The sequence below is a fragment of the Uloborus diversus genome, chromosome 6, assembly GCF_026930045.1.
Source record: "Uloborus diversus isolate 005 chromosome 6, Udiv.v.3.1, whole genome shotgun sequence".
Taxonomy (NCBI): domain Eukaryota; kingdom Metazoa; phylum Arthropoda; class Arachnida; order Araneae; family Uloboridae; genus Uloborus; species Uloborus diversus.
Genome location: NC_072736.1, coordinates 38810709 through 38825551, shown reverse-complemented (window position 1 = coordinate 38825551; position 14843 = coordinate 38810709). Strand labels below are relative to the sequence as shown.

The following is a 14843-nucleotide window of genomic DNA, read 5'->3' as shown; positions in this document are numbered from 1 at the left end:
TGAATTATAACCTTTCTTGGGAGTTCTTAAACATTTAACTGATACACCATGTATACTATATTCCTTTATCTATGAACTTACCCTCTCATCGCAAAACCTATGTGGGCCAGATGTAATGCAGCAAATACTGTTTCTTCGTCGGAGAAATAGGTTCGTTCGCGCTGTATTTTCATATCACGATTCTTACAATATAAACATTCTGAGTTTCTTTTTAACTTCTTTTTACAAAAAAGGAAGTATTGTATTGGGGGAAATGACATTAAATTGGAGTAAAAGGAAGTCATTTGATGCATACATCAGCTCGTTGAACTACCAGATACAAACTAACGGAATTTTTTTTCTAACTCTATGCATATAGAAATGGACCTAATTGCTTACCCATAACATCAAGGTATCCTAATTGGCTAACCATTGGTTCTGTGTTAATCTGGCACATATAATATCCTCTGTCCTTTTCTTCGACTTCTTTGATATGAAGATTCCAATGTAGATTGTTATGAGTGACTCGAATCCTCTGATCTCGAGTGATCACATTTTTATGTATGCTAAGTAATGTCTGTGTATCCATTTTAATCCAAGCTACCTATTGAAAAGAAAAATTAGAGAAATATTAGACAAACAAAGCGCAAGAAACAAAGTACAACATGTTAATATAGAGGAACGTTGGGCAAAGTGAAATGGTTAAGATGACGGAGCTTTTTCAAAATAAACAAATTGAAAATTTGCTTTGAAAATTACACTACACGAATAAAGAACAATGTATTTTATAATAAAACTTTCATTGAAATATTATTTTTTATGTTTGGCAATAAATTTTCGCTTTCAAAAATTTTGGAAAAATTTCACTTTTGTTTTTCATGGAGCAAAGTGAAAAATGAAATTTTTTGTAGTGAAATATTCTTTATTTAATTATAAAAAGTATTTTCGATTAAATGAATCAGTAAATAAAAGGTGGAATGAATAAATGAAATTATAATGAAAAAGATAAACGAATATTTAAATAAATTAACTAATTAATGTATAAGAAAAAAAGGAGTGAGTAAAAGAGTGAAAGCATAAGAAAATTAGTGAATGAATGAATAAATACGTAAATTGCTAAATTACGGTATGATCTTTAAAGTAATTAATAAAGAATGCGTACGAGATTTAATAAATGACTGAACAATTAAACGAAATTAACTATTTCACTTTGCCCCATCCACTTTACCCCGCATGTTCATGTCTAATTGTACAAAATATTTGAAAAAACAAATATGCTTAATATTAACTAAATAAATAGTTCACCGAATATTAGAAGGTATCAATTAATATTTCAGCTGTTATTTACAAGAATTTGATCGTTTAAAAATGCCAAAAATAATTTTCGACTTCCAACAAAATATTACAATATGAGTATCCCTTTTTCAAAATTGCTTGTATTATCATATTCTATAGTTTTTAGAGGGTTTTTTTTTCATTGACTGAAACAGACTACATGTGTTACTACATAGTTAAATTATTACCAGATAGGTGGCACTAATAGCAAAATAAATATTTCACCAATCCACTTTGCCTCGCTGTTTCACTTTGCCCCATATTCCCCTACTTGAAAAACATGGAAGTGCTGGATTTTTTAGAAACAGCAATGGTTGTGTTTAAAGGTACCTTTTTCCTTTCCAGTAAAATTGGATGCCTTGTGAAAAGTTTTTCTCTTCTTTAAGCTGTGTTTGGGATGCTTAATAACTCAGACCTGTTCTATATTTCAATTCTTACCCTTTGACTTGTAGACCTTTTTTTTAAAAAAAATCTTTCTATTTTTTTCTTTCTCTTTTTTCGATTATCGAGATATTTTTAAAAAAAATCATTTGTCGCTACGTAATTCTTGAAATTCTCTTTGAAAAGGACAGATTAGTTAACAAAAGGGTCTTTAATATTATTTTACTGTCGGATAATCGATTTTCGAGTTGTTGACTGGAAAAATATAACAATTAAATGACCGGTTATTAAGTGAATTTTAAAATGATTCGGTTATCGAGTAATTGTTCAAATTTAAATCATATTCGAATGTATTGTTGTAATAACCGGACGATGTTTTATTTACAAAATTGAATAAATATAAGATATTTCTTTTAATTGAAAAATTCTTAAATTTTTCCTTTTTTCTTTCTTTTTTTTCTGAAACCTCAAAATCCTCCAACATTTGGAATATCTGTATGTCTGAACATTCTATAGAATCCTTAAATGATCAAACAAATTGATTATTACATTATTTAAAAATCACTCAATGACTGATTGCATAATCATCCTCATATATATATAAAAGCGAATGATCGAATAACTTTCCAGACATCATCAACAATGAAACTCGCTCCCCGGCATGATAGTTTGATAATATGTTTTGGTAATATTTAACATGCAGGGATAGGCTAAGTTGTGACAAGGCTGGACTGGATCCGGTAACTTAATGGTTTTACTGGTAAGACTGTCATTTCAGAGGAATGAAGAAACGAAAAAGTGGTCAACAATGAACGCTATCGACTGAAGCTTAGGGTTAAAATTTCAATTCTCAAATTATCACCAAACAGGCAATTGCTTCGTTCAAATGTAGAAACAATTTTCCCCCGTCATACTTTGATGGGTGATTTTCTAGTCAAAAACAATCATTTGGCATTTTATTCGCTATAACATGATTTGTAACGATCATGACAATATATGTTACATCGTTCAAAAGTATCATTTGATGAAACAAAAAAATCACCAAAAAGCTATCATTTAATTATTTCATTCATGTGATTTCTGATCATTTGACTTAGGATTTAATTCTTCCATCGCTAGCAGCGTAAGTTACAAGGTTTTTTTTTTTTTTTTTTTTTTTTTTTTTTTTTTTTTTTTTTTTTTTGTGCATGACAGATAAAATTTCAGAATAATATTTTCATAATCTGGCATTTGCAAAATTTAATTTATTTAAATTTTTATTCAAGCCAAACAGATTAACCGCTTAACAACCAGGCGCATTAAACGTAAATAAAAATAATTTTTCTTAGTACTAACCTTATAGTTTTCTAGATTATCAACCGCACATTTAAGTACAGTATCGCGTCCTATGGCAACTGTCACATTAGGTATCACTTCCGCAAATTCAGGCTGGGAGGAAACACCTGGAAAATAAAAATGAAAAGAGATTAATCATCTGTGGCAATAAATACGTTTAACATTATAAATGTCACGAACTGAGAAAATTGATTTATGGTTTAATTCGGAGCGACAAAAATGGCCCGTTTTGCCACTACCGTGCATAACTAATTGATTGAATAGAAATTCAGTACGATAAACGAAGTGTTGAATAGAAAGTCTTTGGAAAATGCCAACCTTTGAAAATCAGATGCTTCATGAATTTTTATTTCCGAGTACTAGCTAACAGTGACATCTAATTTCTTTTGAACCAACTAGTTATTGAAGTGACAAATACCTGACACACAAAAAATACTATAAGCATTAAAAATATGAATCAAATAATGAACTTTTCTGTAATATGTATTTAGATGTTCGAATTTTCAGGGGCAATTCGACAAATGCCGGTCAAATGTGAAATTAATCTACACAATTTAGCTATTTCAAGTTCTGATACATATTATATTAATTTCACACGAATGCTTTTGTAAACTTAAAAAGCCTTCTTCGTATCCAACACCAATAGAAGAACAGTTATAAATATTTCTTGGGTAATCTTTTTCAAAATTTGATCAGGCAGCTTCACCATTAAAATACCTTATCATTACAAGAATCTAAAAATCTCGAAAAATCAGACTGATATTCGTTTCTTGAACAACTAGCAACGTTGCCCGACTTTGCCCGGACTACCTTGAAAATAAAAATTATGTCAAGTGACGTATAGTCAACAATCCGGCTTGAATCAAAAAGAAAAAACATCATGAAAAATTTCCCTTACAAACTATGACGACAGATAATCAAATACTTTTAAGACATTAAAATTAGAAAGATGGAAAGAAACAATGGATGCAAACAGCGTAACCGCGGGAACGCAAAAATAAAATTGTTAACAACTTGAATGGAGATGAGATTTTTCGAACTTGATTTAAAAAGGCTTGTAACATTTTTCCTTTGGAGATAGAAGCTTAGTTTTTAGAGGTCAAAATAGATCTAGAGTAAAAAATATCGCTTTTTCCAATGGTGTCAAAAAGAAAACTGTTAGACAATTCTTTCACTTTTTGTTGATAGATTTAATGAAGAAAGTATTGCCTAAATTTCAACTAAGCCTAAAAGAAATTCGAGCTAAAAACGCAAATAATTCCCACCGTAATTAAGTTACAGCATTGTAAAAAATTGCATAGGACGCGAAAAATTCAACGCTTTCCAACGATATGTAATATTAATATGTGCAAGTAATTTTTCAACCCCATATTCGGGAATTTATGTGATAAGTGGGCCTAAATTGGTATAAAAAAAAGAACTATTTATCGATTATTTTTTCAAACTGGCCCGCTAACCTTCCCGGTGCAAAAAGAAAGATACTGTGAAAATTTTAACGAAATTGGACGGGTTAGTTCTCGAGTTTTGCGCGTTCAAACAAACAGACGCTTTTTGGAGACTTCATACTATGTACAGATTAAAGTTCTTTCCTTTTTATGAAATTGTAAAAAAAAAAAAATCCGTTTAAATGTCTGCAAATTTTATTGCTATTTGAGCATTTTCATCATTATTTTAAAGTTTTCGAAATTATAGACTTGTTTTCAAAGCTCATCATGAAATGCTTTCTCACAGATATTTTCTAAAGAAGTTTAATGCGCTAAAATGTTACTTTTAATCATTTAAATAACTCGCACGTTTGAAGGTAATTATAAAACAATTTCCGAACATACGTAATGATATTATTAAGTATCAATAATCTATTGTCAATGCAAAGACTAGAAACAGAGGAAAACGTAAATAACAAACCCAAATGTCCAGATATTGAGCCAAATATGTTTAAAGTGAACTGCATCTTTTGGTGTATTTGAAGGTCAGTTAATTTTAATGAATTAGAATTCGTAGGGAAAAAACAATTAAAACGTTTTGTCAGGCAGTTAGGAAACAAAACTTGTCAAACATAACACTTAAAATGTACTGTCATGTGATGAATTTAACTACGTTATGATTTTTGAAAATAAAATTGTGAAACCACATGCACATTAGCCATGTTCACAACACACTTTTCGAACCCGTAAATCCCCGCCCCGGCTTCGCAAAAAAAAAAAAAAAGATTGAAAAATTCCCCGTTTCCATGTAAAAAGAGGTTTCCCATTGTACCAGAGAAAGCGGTTTTTACCCAGCATCCTTAGCGGCTACAGCCAGCGAAAAGCAATCAGGAGGAGAAAAAATCCAGATATACCCCGCAAATAACCGGAATGCGGTGAAGAGCAGGTTTTTTCCGGGGTTGAAAGTGTCCATGGAAAGGGCCCGATTGTGAAATACGATGAAACTTTTTCTTTTTTTTTTGACGACATTGAAATTTATTTAGTTTCAAATACCGTGAAAAGTTGCATATTAGCGTAATTTCAAAAATTCTAATTTGTTTTCTATCCCATAAAGAAAGAAAATATTTTACATTTTCATTACAGAAATAAATCTACAACTAAGGAAATCTGTGAGTAGATTATCTATACATAAATATCACTCATCATTTTAATTCTGCAATTCCTTGAATCAGAGAAAAATACCTTTCTACACACTAGCATATTAAACATTAAAGATAAATATTTCATCTTCTGATTTCTCAGATTTACGAGGCTACTGAAGAAAATATAACACCTTTAATCCTCCCCATATGTTGCAGGGCAAATCTCCAAGCTCTTTCACGAAGAGAAAGAGGTTATCGCATTTGTAAGACATCGGATTTACAGCAAATACATTTTATTTTCAGAAAGCTTAAGTTTGGCGCATTCCTTCTTATAAATTTGTTTTCAGGAAAAAAAAGTTATTGATTCACAAATGCCTAAATGGGGAAAGGCAGAAATATGTAGGACTCTTCCGTTTTCTGTTTTTATTTCCAATATATCTGATGCATTTTTTTCTCCGAACGATCTGAAGAATTTATATTTAAATATTTATGGCAAAACGCTTCTCGTATAAATCTGCGTATGCATTCGAATTTTATTACTCACTAAACAGTGAATCAAAGAGAATTTGAACAAAGTTTTTGTGGATATGAATTTTGTTTAGTAGACAGGAAATTTTTGCTAAATTAAGTGAAAGTTTGTTACGTTTGATAGATTTTTATAATCATTATTAAAATTTAGGCTACCATTTAGTTTTCACACTAATAAAGTCGGATGAATTTACTTACCTCTTAATCTCAGTTATGGTAATAAGAAACAAAACAAATGGATATAAGTTTTCAGTTGGATGAGTGCATGGTTGAGACTTTCTGGGTTTCCGAGTTTTTTTTTAAATTATTATTATTTTTTTTTAAATCATGCTTTACACTATCATTTCTTATCCCAAAACAGAAGAAGAGTATGTTTTGGTGTATGAAGTAATTAGCTCGATGTTTTAAATTTTGGCACGTGTACCCCTTTACTTCTGGGTGCTTTAATTATTTAATGCATTCGCAGTTTTAGAAGTGCGCGAGGTTTTATTTATTTATTTATTTTTTGTAACTTCATTATTTTTCCCAAAGCGATACCATTTTCTCAAAGTTATATATATATATATATATATATATATATATATATATATATATATATATATATATATATATATATATATATATATATATATATATATATATATATATATATATATATATATATATATATATATATATATATATATATATATATATATATATATATATATATATATATATATATATATATATATATATATATATATATATATATATATATATATATATATATATATATATATATATATATATATATATATATATATATATATATATATATGGGTTTCTTTTTTTTAAGTGTACTAATGCGTTTGTTGTATGTGCTAATTATTCCAAAAGAGAATTCGAGAGAAGTGTTTATGAAAAGGCTATTTTATTGTTGGTTATAGTCGAAAAACTCACACAAAATTTCCTTATTATAATTTAAACAAGCTGATGTGTGAATCACATGACTTCCTTTTACTCCAATTTAAAGATAATAGTGCCTCGGAGTGAGCAAAAAAAAAAAAAAAAAAAACACTTTAAATACTTTCATTCCAAGTCTGTTGCGAACCGTAGCAAAGAAAACGCTTTTACAGATAAATTTTCCCAATATTGGCAGTTTTAATGTGATTCAATGGTTAACTCTCTAAATATGGCCAAATTGAAACCAGATTAAAAAAAAAAAAAACCGCCAAATTCGTCGCCAAGTTTTGTCGCCAACTTGGCGACAAAACATGGCGACCAAAAGCTTGGCGATATATTGTCAAGTGTTTGCCAAATTATAGCACCGCTTCAGTTTACATTGAAATTAGCAATGATTTACCCCAAAAAGGTGTAAAAGACCCCTTTTGGAACATCTGAATGCAACCAAGAGAGAAGGTGCTCAACTAGACCCCACTTGGAGTTTATGTGCCAAATTTCAACTATCTAGGAGATACCGTTCTTGAGTTATGCGAGATACATACGCACATACATACGTACATACGGACGTCACGAGAAAACTCGTTGTAATTAACATCGTCATAATTTGTCATTGATCGTCAAAATGGATTCTTCAGGTGTCTATACGTTCTTAGGCTACGTGTGGTCGGGTTGAAAAAAAAATCAATATTCATTCGGAGGCTAGCAAAATGGAAATTAAGGCCGATTTTTGAGTGAAATTTTTTTCGCGAATACAATACTTCCTTTTTTGTAAAAGGAAGTAAAAATGAGTAATAAAAAATAGCTCCTTCCATATTTTCCTCGCCAATAAATTACACATCTTCATTTGGCTTCACATCAATGTCAATTCATCGATTGAAGTGAACTGGATCTTCAAAAAAATTCAACTTCGTTCGACAACTTCTTATCTTTAGTAGAATCAGGCAACTTCTTTTACTGAAAACTGCATTGTTGTCCTCATTTTATTTCTCGTAAAGTAAAAGAGCAAAAAGAAACCAACGTTTATTGTTGTTATTTTCATCTTAACTACTGCTTTTATTTATTTATTTGTAACTTATCTTTTCACTTTATATTTTACTATCGATAAAAACCGTGGAATTTAAACAGAAACAGACGAGGTGTTCAAAGGGCATATGTAAATCAAACTGAGCAATTAGAAGTTGATAACTTATAGCTTGCAATAAAATTGGACTTACATAAAAAATACATTTTCTTCCTGGATTGCCTAAACATACATCTACTTTTTTTTTTTCAAATTCTAATTTTTTCTTAAACTTTTCTCACAAACTGAACAACAACTCAATATACCAATTTTGACTCCATTAACTGCTTCATAAAATTGCAATGTCTAAAATTTCCTAGGTTAAAGCATAAAAATTAGAAACTTCATACAAAATAAAATCCGCGTAAACGTTCCCCGCTCTACTCTTTTGTTCTTGCAAAAGTTTTTTTAAGCAACGGTGAGTTATCATTAATATTTTTTTGTTTGATCCATTGGTAGCAAGCATAAGATAAAAATCTTAATTAAATTTACTCTTTTAAGTAAAAATTGCCTTTTTTCATCCAATTGAGACATAACTTTTCATTAATACAGAAACCCTTTAATCTGATTTCTCTTATTTAATTCACGAACTCATCAATTTAAACCAAATTAAAAAATGTAATTGTCAGTGTTCAAATTATAATATCTATTCCTAAAATATTGAAATGCTTGAAACTAAAAAAAAAGGGAAGACGCTTTATATGACTTAACTTTTAAACTCAATCGTAATTTAGAATAAGAAAGAAACGCATATGCAAAATTTGTATAGATTAAATTTTGTATTTGGCAGCAAAATTTACTATGAATCAGAGGCAGAATAGACTGAACTAAATTGTTGGTTTAAATTATTGATTGAAAATATAGGGTCATTAAATAATTAAGGGACTGTTAAATTACGCATGTGAAATACATATGTTTATGAGAAACAAAGTAGAACAATTTCGCTTGCTGCTTTAATTTACAGAAAAATAACTTTTAATAACAAAACACAATAAACTCATAAAACGGACTTAGCATGTTTACCATAGAGATTCATAATATGACTAAAAACACAATCCCTATTGTTTTGTCTGAATAACATTTGGAATGAAATGTCGGACTAGATACTTAATTTGCGTTAACCAGTATCTGTTTTGTGTCTTGAATGCGTCATTTTGTTTTGTGATATATGTTTCTCTATTTATAATGGTTTAATGATATTATGTTCCCTTAATTAAATATCGGATAGCATTTTGCAATAACAACAACTAATAGTTTTCGGAATTATACCAGTGCTTGTCAAACTAGAATATTTTCCCCCAGAGGACGGAAAAAGACTGAAAGTTGGAAAGCTAAGTAGCGAAAGAAAAATCCAGTAGAAGGAAGAAAAATGCTCATTATGAGCTTAGCTGAAATAACGAACAATACTTATTTTTCAGCTTAGTTTTCAAGGTTTTTTTATTATTATTTTATTTTTTCATATCCATATTTTAAAAATTACTTATAAAATTAATATTACTTATAAAACATCAATCATTTGAAAATTTCTAAAAAAAAAAAGAATATGACAAAGCGAAGCATAGAAAAAAACTTGGCATCCACGTGTTTTGGAATACCAAGGAGACCCATTGCAATGCTGAAACTTTTCTAGCTTCCAATGATAAGAAGGAGTAACGTGTTTTTTAGAGGGGGGAGGGAGTATTGTTGCATAAAATCACATGCCAGAAACTCTTATTCTTTCAAAAAGGGTATTCCTTAAAACCCTAAACACCGTCTCGTGGATACAAAATATATTTTTTTCAATTTCGGGTTTTACTAGTGTTTTACACAGAGATAAATGTTCTACTTCTTATTGATACATTTTAGTGCAGTGTTAAAAATTGGTCTTAGCAAATGAGGAGTAATAAATGGATAACGCCAAAAACTACGTCAGATATTATTTAAGAAAGCGCAAATGTGATCGCTAGTAGTGTATTATAAATGACATATTACATTGATAAATACACCACCATTGATAAATCCAGCACCTTTTATAGTTGGGGCAATTCTAACCTAACAGCACTGGGCAGATAATAATCACAGCGTCATTACGCTGCCAGATTAGGTATGTTCCACTATAGTTGTTTATCATAAACTTAAAAAATAAAAGAAATTACACGCGTTTCAGAAATAAAAAGAATAACTTTTGCATTGCATGAAAGTCGAGGTTTTTTAAAGTAAATCTAAATGAAAAATGTCTGCTTTACTGCTATAGAAATATATAATTACCAATAGCAAAAATGGCTATCCTGTCACATGTCTACGATTTCTTTGTTCTGAAGAAATGTGTATCTTTAAGAGCTCTTGGATGCAATTTTGTACAATATTTTACGTACCTCTGTTTTTTTTTTTTTTTTTTTTTTTTGCTGTTTTTTCGAAACAGCTCTACGTCATATTATTTGTAAGAACTACAAAAATCTTGCAATTTTCAATATGTGAGGACGACGCGAACAGGATTTCTTTTTAATTGTTGAAATAATACCAAAATTGCTTTTTTGTTTTGCTGTGTGTATGTGTGTGTGTATTGTTAATGAGAATCTGCTGCGTTTGTGTGTTGGCTAGTTTCTGCAACAACTCTTGGAAATGTAAGGAAGTTGAATAAAAGCAAGACAAAACAAATTAAAGAGAGATTATAGCACTGATTATTTTATTGCTAATATCTATTAATTGTAAAAAATTCAAAGATATAAATAAATTTGGATTCCTTTATAGGTTGTAGGAAAGGGTAAGAAATTCTCAGAATTAAAAACAGAAAAAAACTGCTCATTTTCGATAAATGCGTGAAATTTCGGGTGTTAAAAGAGATGTAAACGAAAACAGAAGAACTCCAAAAAATAAAAGTAAAGTAAGGTAATTTTTCTAGTTAAAAAGATAATAAGGCCAAAACATGTCCTTAAACTCAGGAGAAAACTCAACTTACGAAATAATGATTTTAAATGATTTTTTAATGAAATATTTAACTCACACAAAATCTCGAAAAATTTTAATAAGTAAACTATTCATAAATGAGGGGGATAAGTTGTTAAAAAATTAAATGCAAATGATGATAAATTATGTGCTAAATTGTAAGACAAATGGCAATTTCAGTTCTTGAAAAGTGTTTGAATAAATTAATCTCGATTCTTTAAATAAAGTGCACTAACTCCATAAAAGTTATGGAAATACGGAAGATGTAAGGTAAATATTGATTGTATTTTGTGTCACGGATACGCCAATGATTTAGGATGCACTCGAACATCGGGTAATAACCATAGTTGATTATACATCAGGGAGATCATGATTTTACGTTTTATAAGGACAATACTTTGCTCTTGTTACTAACCGGTGTGAAAAATTATTACAGTTGAAGATTTCGGACCAAGTTTAACATACCAAGATTGATGCTTTTTCCTAGCCTTCTTGTTTTTATGTTTAACAAGACTCTGCACTCTGTTTATCTCTAAAACGGTACTGTCAATATGTTGAGTACAAGACAACCTAGTATTGAAATTAGCACCCTAATCAGTAATACAATTCGTCCGCAGATAACTGTGATTGTTGATTTTATAAGAATAAATAAAAATATTAGGTTTACGAAAGGAATTTAATGGTGAAAAAGAAGAGAATGTCAGTGTCTATAAACCAGATTCCATGGAAAATCATTTCTGTACCAAGTTACGACTACCAAGCCCGATTTAAAAATAAAAGAGCTTTTCTAAAATTTTAATTACTTTGGAAAATATTATCTCAAACTGCAATATCAGCTTCAGCTTAAAACAGATGAGAAAGTTCAAATTTAAATGGAACAGTAGAAGTGCAGGAAACTAATTAATCTTGATTGCATGTTCAAATCTCAAATTCGATGCCTAATACTTCATTTAAAATACAGTAATCCGAGGACTACTTTATGTTTTAATTAGATACAACATTACACTAGGGCAGAACTCTAATAGTTGGATTTAAACTGTTTCTGCAAAGTTTTAGAAACTATCGAATTTTCAAACAGCATGTGCAGGTTAAGACTTAGATTTATGTTTCAAAAAATGGTGTCGTTATGACTTGGATGAAATGAAATGGAAGTAACAAGTGAAGCAAATAGTGTTTGTTAAACATAATTATTTTCAGAACTCGTTTTCTTTATCGCTGAAACTTCACTTCTCGATTAGAAAATTATTAACTTAAGCTCCTGTTAATAATCTATGTCATTTGAAGTCGAAACACATATTTAAGTCACTAAAACTGCAAAATATTTTATTTGTTTTCCTTTTTTAAAAAAATATATTTTTTTAAAATTTATTTATTGCAATTTGACATGAAAATCACAAATTACACTATACAACAAATTTGAGCTAAATCAGTGGTTCTCAGCATATTTAAACCTGAGGACCACCTTCCGAATCCAAAGCAGACTAAATACGATTGAAATAATTCTTTTACAGCAACAAATTGTACTAGGTGAAATGGAGATGAATGTCCATTATGTTTTTAATGAGCAAATGCATTAATGTATCCCCCCCATACCAGATCCAAGATGAATTTTTACTAGCTGTTCGCGGACCACATGAAAGTTGCTTCAGGACCACTACTGGTCCGCAGACCACTGGTTGAGAAACGCTACTTTAAATTACATTACCGAACTGGTTCATCTCGTACCGTTTTTGTAGAAGACTCAGATCTCATACTAGACCAAGATACTGATTTGAATACTAACCGGAATTATTTTTCTGCTCCTGACAGTTTATTTTCCAACAATTTTCATTTCAGCTTACTTTCAGTTACATTTCAAACTATTTTCAGTAACCTTTAAAACTATTCACATTTGACTTTATTTTCAGTTAGATTTCAAACCATTTTCATTTCAGTTTATTTTCAGTTGCATTTCAAATTTTTTTCATTTCAGTTTATTTTCAGTTACGTTTCAAGGTATTTTCATTTCAGTTTTATTTTCAGTTTCATTTCATGCTTTTTTTTTATCATGAAAAATTTCTTAAACTTGTAGGGCAATATTGTTCAGCATTTGCATTACTTAAATTTTTTAAGTTTGTTTCGGAGAAGCAAAAAAAAAAACATTGCTTCTATATCCAGAGCTTTTACTGTTATCTTCATAAATTGCAAATGTTTACATTGCAAATATTGCAAAGGGACGAAGAAAGGTACAATGCAGATTCATTAATGATTCATAGGTCATAGGAGGAAGTGAGATGCAAAGAGATGTCAGTGGACATTTTAAAGTTTCGAGTAAACCGCGTTTTAAGTTCAAACCCTAGTTAGGCTTTCCTGTTGCAAAGCAGCACCTACTAGGGCTACCAGTACTATTCATAGCCCAAAACAGAGATTGTATTACTAATAGTTGTATCGGATATCTTTAGATATGCATTTAGTGCCAGGAATGCAATTATTCTTCGGAGGTCACTGTTTGATGACAACTATAAATGTAAATAACCAACAATGAAGTGTGTATTTAGTGTAAAATGGTGCGTGGCAAATAATAAAAATAGAAATTTGGGTTTTTCACCAAAAAATGTGCATCTATTTTGATATAAAGGATATTTTTTCTGCTGTACAGTATTATTTCTCCAGTAATAATTATTTCAGAAAGCAACAAATATTGCATTGTTTAACGAAACGTTACTAGTATTTACATGTGTACAGATACAACAAGAAATCTCTTATTTAATGAAAGACACATTGTTATTATAAAAAAAAGAACTCTTCTAAAAAAGCTATTTGTCTCAAATTTTCTCACATTACAAAATTAAAAAATAAGTTTCTTTCTCACAGACACCTCTATATTCTACTAGACGTTAAATCGGGGATGTCAAATTTGCCACAGCAACTGTTCTTGCGCACGGGCTTGGACTTTCTGATTTAAGCTTCCATGTTGTTTGTTTATAGTTGATCAGAGCAACAAATTAATGAATGATATTGGAATGGTGTCAACCCCCTCCCCCCCCCCCCAGTTTAGCCGACACGAAATTTCTTTCCCCCTGTGTTTTTCAGTTTTAATTATACGTTTTGATATATTTAAGGGTGGAAGAAAATTTGAATGTCGGCGAAACTGGGGTTAAACCATTAGAATATTTTTTTCTGTGATTGTGTGATATACAATATGAAACTATACGCATATGAATATGATACATCTAACTTTGTAATTAAAAAAGAAAAATGCCACTTCAATTTTTATTGGTTTGCTTATTTTCTAAATTAATGCAATTAACACAAACTCAACACATTATGAATTTATGTATGAAATATGAGTGTGGATGTCCTTGTTCTGCAGCGAAATGTTAACAAATAAAATGTTTGTAATTAATTTAAGCAAGGCTTTTGAATTGAGCCTAGTCCGCGCGCATGTGCAGTCGCTGTGGCAAATTTGTCATATCGACAACTTAACGTTGAGTCTATAATCTTGCATTAATTTTATAGTTTTGAAAGACATGCAAAAACTGATGCCATAACTAAGGTGGATTCGGCATGGCTCCTTATTTTTTAAAAAACATCTATGAAGCTCTTTTTTTGATTTATTATAATTTTAAATTATGATTTTATTCTAAATATATTCTCTGGAGGGTAAAAAAATTTTCTGATATATTTCTAGAAATTTATGATTACGGTGGGTTTATTTTTTAATGTATAATCAACTAGAAAAAAATCCACATCACTATATTTTCATCCACCGATAGTCATTAAGATTATAAAACGCGTGTTTTCAAATGT

The 14843-nt window shown here is 29.9% G+C and overlaps 1 protein-coding gene across 1 annotated transcript in view; it reads right to left on the bottom strand.

Moving 5' to 3' along the window:
* Window positions 1–14843, bottom strand: part of LOC129223851 (lachesin-like) — a 143753-nt gene that overhangs the window by 60522 nt on the left and 68388 nt on the right. The window contains exons 2-3 of the mRNA XM_054858213.1: window positions 3031–3137; window positions 379–583 (exon numbers count right to left, since the gene is read on the bottom strand). Of these exons, the coding sequence (XP_054714188.1) occupies window positions 379–583; window positions 3031–3137 (312 nt within the window). The remainder of the gene's footprint in view (window positions 1–378; window positions 584–3030; window positions 3138–14843) is intronic.